General features: G+C 32.9%; 1 protein-coding gene across 1 annotated transcript; it reads left to right on the forward strand.

The window, feature by feature from the left end:
• The first annotated feature begins 3,863 nt into the window (after positions 1–3,863).
• On the forward strand, positions 3,864–7,086 carry LOC111382617 (sulfite exporter TauE/SafE family protein 4-like). The gene is made up of 12 exons (XM_023006645.1): positions 3,864–4,187; positions 4,463–4,622; positions 4,721–4,921; positions 5,010–5,071; positions 5,164–5,212; positions 5,330–5,385; positions 5,467–5,553; positions 5,730–5,780; positions 5,886–6,125; positions 6,269–6,362; positions 6,442–6,582; positions 6,711–7,086. Exons 1-12 carry the CDS (start codon positions 4,026–4,028, stop codon positions 6,791–6,793), a joined length of 1,386 nt encoding a protein of 461 aa, XP_022862413.1. The 5' UTR covers positions 3,864–4,025; the 3' UTR covers positions 6,794–7,086.
• The last annotated feature ends 632 nt before the right edge of the window (positions 7,087–7,718 follow it).

Raw genomic sequence — 7,718 nt, forward strand, 5'->3', positions numbered from 1 at the left:
ATATTATACTCATTTTATAGTTCGTGCTAAATAACATAAATTGAGTCAAGAAGAAATTATTTTGAACTAGCCATATTCGAGTTATCAATAAAAAAAAAACATATATATAAAATAGTAGAATAAGAGAATGGCCGTTTCTTGGAAATTGAAAACTGTGAATTCAATCATTTTTTAATTAATATATTAAATTAAACTTTTCAACTTTTACACAACCGTCCCATCAATGAATACTGATTTCCACACTTACTATGATTGATTTAAAATAAAGAATATGTTAAAATAAAGAATATGTTAATTAACCTATTGAATCTTCCCGATCGTGTGATGGTTTGTATCTATAGTTAATGGTAAGTGAATATTGTGGGCCTGTTTGGGCCCATTTTTTCACCAAAAAAATTGATTTTTTGACCGTTATTTTACTATTTCAGTCATTATATTTGACTTTTTCTCTCACAGGTGGACCCAACTTTTTTCCTAATGTTCAGAAAATCAATTCTCAAAATCATTTCCAAATAGGCTTTATATATATAAAAGGTGTGAGAAGTGTTTTTTTCACCTTTTATATATACACCGTCACAAGTGAAATCACACATTAAAAAAAAAAGATATTATTTTACTCACAAGCCATGTTCAGATTTATTTAGTATCAAATTGAGGTAAGAATATAACGTGCAAAGTGGTAAATTCTTATTTCTTGATATTTATATAAAATTTTGGCATTAAATACTATAAGGCCTTCAGGTCGAATTCTATGTTAAATTCTTCGAGATAGACCGTTCGGTCAAGTATGTTAAATCCTACGAAATGGACATTTGGGTCAAGTATGTTAAATCTTACGGGATATAGGAATTCTTAATAAATTTCTTGAACTCTAAATCTAAAAAAAGTCAGTATATTATGTCAGTTTTATATTTATATCATGTTAATTAAAATGTGCACGTATTCTTATTGAGTGTTTTCAAAATACTCACTCTTATAATAACTTTTCAGATGAGAACAAGTCATGTGGACGCGTGAAAGATTAGTCGAGTGATACTTATGGGGTCGCCAAGTAATGTTTTCAGAAAATATCATTGTCAACTTTTATTTGAATAAGATCTTTATGTTAATGCACGTTATTTAATATTTTTAGAGATCTAGTATTTGACATTTTATATTAATATTAAACTAATAGTTTAGAATGGAGTATTTCAAGAATTATATTTAATATGAAAATTTTACCTAAGTCCTTATTTTTATCGTTATCGAATTATTGATCACATTTTCAAATTTCAACACGTAATAAAAGTGATATTTCCGCTTAAATAAGATGAAAAAGATTTTGGTAGTAGTTCGGGCCTATTTTTATAAAAGAATAAAATAATGAAGATGAAAAAGATTTCGGGACATTACAATAAATAACCAAGTCCAAAGGCTCTACCAGGTCCAATTATATTCTCTCTTGGATGACTTTGAATCTTGGCCCATTTAACTTTGTTATTGGTCCAATTAAAAGTCTTACCTAACCCTATTTATATGGTTTTAACCTTAGCCATTTTGTGTATGATTTGTTTGAGAGAAAAGTGGAGAAAAATGGCTGCCCTTTGTAGAGAAATCCAGCCACCTTTGTGGTGCCAAAATCGGTGATAAACTTTGTGTTTTTGGTCTCTTTCTTCCCTGCCTTTGTTGTGTTTTCTTCTTGCCTTTGTGATTATATATCATCACCATCATTTTATCCTTTGGGGGTGAAATTGAGAAGCAGTCGAGGTAAATATATAGGTTGTGGATCGAGTCAGCTGGATTGGTTATTTAGTGGAGAAAGGTAACGTTGGACTGAACCAAAAAAACACCATTTTGACGATCTTTGGAGCAAACTTTTGCAATAGAATCTACATAGAAATACTTCATGGCTAAGCCTAGACATGGAGCCAAGAGGGACAAAAAAAAAAAAAATTTCTACTGGATTAAGCCAATTTCAATAATTCAAATTGTCACGACCGACTAAAGAGAAAGGCAAGGAACCGAACCAGGGAGTGTTCTTTTTCGTTCTTGTTTCCTTTTTGTTTTGCTTTGCCTTGTTCTTTACTTTTCTTTTTCCCTTTCTCCTCACTTTGGAGAAAACAAAATGTGACGTTATAGATAGTAGAAAAAGAGGTCAAACGTAAAGAACTTCGCAATTAACAATTATTTTATTATTTTATTTTTTTTAAAAGATAGCATAACAATTGCAAGACACTCTTAACTTGGATATTGTTTTATTAAAAAAAAAAAAACCAAAAAAGTAGAAACTAAAAAAACCCCCCCCCCCCCCCCCCCCCCAAAACCCCCCCCCCCCCCGCCCCAAAAAAAAAGAAAAAGAAAAAAGAAAAAAAAAGAAAAGAAAAAGGGAACATGAGAAATTATCAAAATTTATGTTTAGAGTTGATCCTGTGGCCAGGCAAATGAGACTTGTGCCTCAGGCCCAAAATCATAGAGGGCCTATTTTGGTCCAAAAGTTTTTTTTTTTTTTTAATATTAAAAGAAGGAAAATGAAAGTAGTTTTTTTTTCATTAATTGTGAGATGATTGAGATATTTTTTTTTTAATATTAACTTTTAAGTTGGCAATATGTTACATAATAGACTGTTAAATTTTGCATTTACATTGATTATGAGTGCTTAATTTTTGGACTTCGTCTCGGGCCCCGACAATCACAAGATCGGCTCTGTTTATGTGCAAAGCTTCAATGAAGATCCTGCACTTGGATATATGGGGTTGGATATATTTGTTCCATTGTACCACATTCAATTAACGTGTGAAATTAACGAATGGGTACAAAGGTTACTTAATTAGTTTGGCCCCGCTGTTGCTTATCTATGTTTGGTAGAATAACTCAGCTTCTTGAATAATTAATTTTACCAACATTTTAATTACATTTTGGATGCAAATTTTTTTTCTCGTTATGCCAATTTTACTCTTTACTATTGGTAGAATTTATATTCACACAAAGCAAACAATAAAATGGAGAAATTTATTTGTTTTTATTGGGAGCTGAAGTAAATAAAATAATTTGTCTTTAAATTTTTATTAAAAAGACTTTCTTCTTAATAAATTGAAAATTATTACTCCGACATACTTTATAATAAAGTGAGTCATTTCTACGGCTTGAGCACATTATTGGACTGATTTATTTGACCTAAAGATTAGGTAAGAATTATTATTATTATTATTATTATTATTATTATTATTATTATTATTATTATTATTTTATTTTATTTTTGTTTTAAGCGGATTATGATCCAAGTTTTAAACAAATAAATTTATTTTTCTCCACCAGTCATCACCTTGTGGATTTTTTTTCAAAATAAATTAATCCAAAATCATTTAAAATGAAAATTAAAAATTAAAATTTTAATACTATAGGGACACGCTTGGTACACAATGTTTAATAAGATTAAATGGTATCAATGAATAAAATTTTAACTTATTTTCTTTCTTAACGTCGTCCTATTGATTTTGGTTTAATGTGATCAAAAATGTGAAGCATACAAGGGAATTAAAAAAAGTACAAATATTTTTTCTCTTAATATACAAATCCAATTCAGATTGGGAATTGAATTTTATTTTCCTTTCCTTTCCCTTTTATAATCATATAGACCTATCCAATTCAAATTAAACTTCGTGCTATCCTACCGTAACCACTAAATGACATAATAAATTCGTAAAATATTAAGTATTATTCTAAATCTTGCAATTCAATGAATATCAAGTTGCGAATTCCAACTTTGCTGACGGGCTTGTAGTCTTGAAAAACACCACTAGTACTCACTGTCCTATTTGGACGCTGATAGCCATTCCTGACCTGTTGTTACATGTGCCCTTATCCAATCACATGTCTATAGATGCTCTATTCATTGTCCATATTATAAATACTGTAGAATGTTTCTTGATGAGTGTTACTTTTACATGCTCTTTCATTCGTTCTGGAGATCCAGAAAGTAACATAAAGGAGGGAAGTTTGGCCTTTGAATTCTGTAGGAGTTAACACTTTGAGGCGGTGCGGCGGCCATGGCAACAAAAGGGCTGGTGGTGTATTTGCTGACGGGCTTTTCCGTGGCGATTATGTCGGTTTATTTCATCAGAAGCCATTCGAATGGAAGTTATGCAGAAGTGTCACTTCTTTCATCTTCAAACTCCAATCTCTATGGATATGAATCCAAAGTTTGGCCTGTGAGTTATAGATGCATGTACTTTTTTTTGGGTTCCTAATGCTTATATTCAACGTGTACTCATCTTTAAAACCGGTTAGTAATAAGCCTACAAATCCAGTTCTTAAGACAGTGATTTGGGACACAATTAGAGTCGTTAGATTTGGAACCAGTGGAGTCTGTCTGTCTTCTCCAATATCAATTGTCACGATACCTAAGCTTATGTCTTTCGTATATGAAGATTTTCTTGTATTTGATCAAGATGTTATTATTATTATTTTTTTTTTGTTATGGCAGGACTTGAAATTTAGTTGGAGAGCTGTTTTGGCAACTGTGATAGGATTCTTGGGGTCGGCTTGTGGAACCGTAGGCGGAGTAGGCGGAGGCGGCATTTTTGTCCCTATGCTTACTTTAATCGTGGGATTTGATACCAAGTCTGCTGCTGCTATTTCCAAATGTAAGAACTAAAATCTGCCTCCAATCACTTGAAGAATCGAGGCATAAAACAATTATTTTGAATCAAGATTTGAGTGCTTGACATGAATTTCAATGTAGGTATGATAATGGGGGCTTCAGCATCATCAGTTTGGTACAATTTGAGAGTGCCTCATCCCTGCAGAGAAGTGCCAATTATTGACTATGATTTAGCCCTTCTCTTCCAGCCTATGCTCATGCTTGGCATTACCATTGGAGTATCTTTGAGTGTTGTCTTCCCATATTGGCTCATCACCGTCTTAATCATTATTCTGTTCATCGGTAGGCAATGTTACTAGAATTTACCGTTTCTTAAATGACTGAAAATGAAATATTTTTAATCTAAACTATTGTGTTCATATGGCAATAGGGACTTCTTCAAGGTCTCTTTTTAGGGCAACTGAGATGTGGAAAGAAGAGACTATTTTGAAGGTTAGTTCCTGAAATTTATGGCCGTACTACATGTTCCTCAAATATGCTGCTAATTATTGTTTGTTTCTTCTCTTTGGATCCTGTAATTGCAGAAAGCCATGGCAGAGGGGCAACAAACTTTTGTTAACTCTAATGGGGAAAGTAGGTACCTAGGAAACTTATGCTATTTTTTATACAGCAAGAAATTTTTTCATTTTTTTGGTGGGTTTAGAATTGGGTAAAAAAAATAAAAATTGACCGTCTGCTTTTCTGTATCAGTTCTAATTGATGTGGAGTACGAACCACTGGTCCCGAAAGAGGAGAAAACGGCTTTGGTAAACCATGTCTACCTTTCTTTACTCTCCTCTTCTATCTTCTATTTATCAAAGTCGAAACATTATTCTTATTCTTTTCAGCAAATTATGAGGGACAACCTTAACATCAAGAGAATTATAGTGCTACTTCTCGTATGGATTTGTTTCTTGCTTCTTCAAGTGTTCAAGGCAAGTGAATTGCATAGCTTTCCTTTCTAAACTTGTATGACACTTTTGATAAGACAAATTGAACAGTCTTGAACGATATTCTTGCCCCTTTATATCTAGTACTACATATCAAACAAACTAGTAACGTAAAGTTTTCGTATTTATGCTGATCACTTAATATGAATGTTGATCTACAGAATGATTTGAGAGCTTGTACTCCATTGTACTGGGTGCTCAACTTGTTACAGGTACATTACGTTCTATACAGACTTAGGTTCGGGCACATTTTTTGGTCGATACTCTTTCTTGCCCATGAAACAGGTCTCAACATGTTTTTGTTCCTTTTTATTCAGTTCCCAGCTGCTTTTGCGGTGTTCTTTTACGAATGCATCAAACTGTACAAGGAAAGCAAGAGAAGGAGGCTGGTCGGTAACCAAGAATCAATATGTGAGGCTAATATACAGTGGACTGCTACAAATCTGGCACTGTGTGCACTATGTGGTATCATAGGGGGCACAGTTGGTGGCCTGTTAGGGTCCGGTGGTGGTTTCATTCTTGGTCCCCTCCTCCTTGAGATCGGTGTCATCCCTCAGGTATTGTCGATTTTAATCTAATAGACATGTTTCCTAAGAGTTACATAGTTCCATGTTACAGTGGGTCAGAGATTTTATTTTTATGGCATGTTTGGTAATCTGTATTAGGCAGTACTCTACCATAACGTCTATGCACTTTGCAGGTTGCTAGTGCGACTGCAACTTTTGTGATGATGTTCTCATCCTCGTTATCTGTAGTCGAATTCTATCTACTCAAAAGATTTCCCATTCCTTATGGTATGTTTTCCCTTGCATTTTCGCTCTTTATTTCTACATTGGCTTAGGAGTAACAGTCGATCCAAATTTCTTTTTGCAGCTTTATACCTCATGTCTGTTTCAATTTTAGCCGGGTTTTGGGGACAATTCATCGTAAGAAAGCTAATTGCCATCCTAAAACGGAGTTCAATCATCGTGTTTATACTCTCTGGTGTCATCTTCGCCAGCGCTCTAACTATGGGTAAGTACAACATTACTTCAAGAATTCCATTCTAGGCATAATGTTACGAAATATTTACCTCCATCTTGACTGAGATTATTTATTTATTATTTATTATTATTATTTTTTTTTTGTGGAATTTCTTGCAGGCGTTATCGGGGTAGAGAAAAGCATCAGAATGATAAACAATCACGAGTTCATGGGATTTTTGGATTTCTGCAGCAATCAATAGTTTCTGCCCTGAAGATAACTTAGGATGATGGACAGATCAAGGAGCAAATAGAACACATGAAAAAGAAATTTTTGAGGGTGTGGCCAATGCCTAATTGACCAATCCCCAATACATTTTAATAAAAGGGGCATTTTCTCTGTAGGACCAAAGAGTTTGTCTGTGTTGAGTGTTAGCTAGCCTAATACCACCATTGTTAATTTTGTTTTCAGAATGATCGTTTGCATTTTGTTACTTTTGTGTATGAGAAATAAATTATATAAATTTTATCTGGACGATATTGCATCTTTTTATAATTAAGCATATTGCATTAATTTATATTTTATTATTTTTAAATCAATAATGGTACGAAAGATATGACATTAAACAGGGCGACACGCTTGCTCGTGACCAGTTCTTTTAGTAGCATCTTAGGTTTAAAAACATATGACAAACTTCAAGTGGACTCATTGTAATGTTTACTAGTAAAAACTTTTGGTGAAATCAACAAATTGATTGATTTAAATGTTCTTCTCGTAATTTTTGTTGTGTTTCATTTCGGTATTTATCGAGCATTCAAAAACATATTAAAAGTGTGAAAATTAAAAGAAGAGAACATGAAGGATTTTTCATTATTAAGGGCTTAGTGTTCACGTGTTCCTAACATTACTCACCCGTTGAACATCCACTAGAGATTGCCACTAATTTACGGTGAAATTTATCACAAACAAGATCTAAGTTTCAACCATATAACTCAAATATTAGAAACTACTAGATACTAAACATAATTGAAACTATAATAAATTGTCAATATAGGAAATATTAAAGAAATTTCATAATTGTTGGTGCATACTATTGTGATATAACCATATAAATTAGATTAGATATAATTAGGCAGCCGCAGTGTGGGAGTTTGATTCCTAAGACATAGAATTGGACTCCTTATAGG

This window comes from Olea europaea, unplaced genomic scaffold, assembly GCF_002742605.1.
Source record: "Olea europaea var. sylvestris unplaced genomic scaffold, O_europaea_v1 scaffold2538, whole genome shotgun sequence".
Classification (NCBI taxonomy): domain Eukaryota; kingdom Viridiplantae; phylum Streptophyta; class Magnoliopsida; order Lamiales; family Oleaceae; genus Olea; species Olea europaea.

Coding starts and splice junctions, on each gene's coding strand:
- LOC111382617 (XM_023006645.1), top strand. CDS start 4,026: ATGGCAACAAAAGGGCTGGTGGTGTATTTGCTGACGGGCTTTTCCGTG. Junction 4,188..4,462: donor ATGAATCCAAAGTTTGGCCT/GTGAGTTATAGA, acceptor TTGTTATGGCAG/GACTTGAAATTTAGTTGGAG. Junction 5,554..5,729: donor TGCTTCTTCAAGTGTTCAAG/GCAAGTGAATTG, acceptor GTTGATCTACAG/AATGATTTGAGAGCTTGTAC.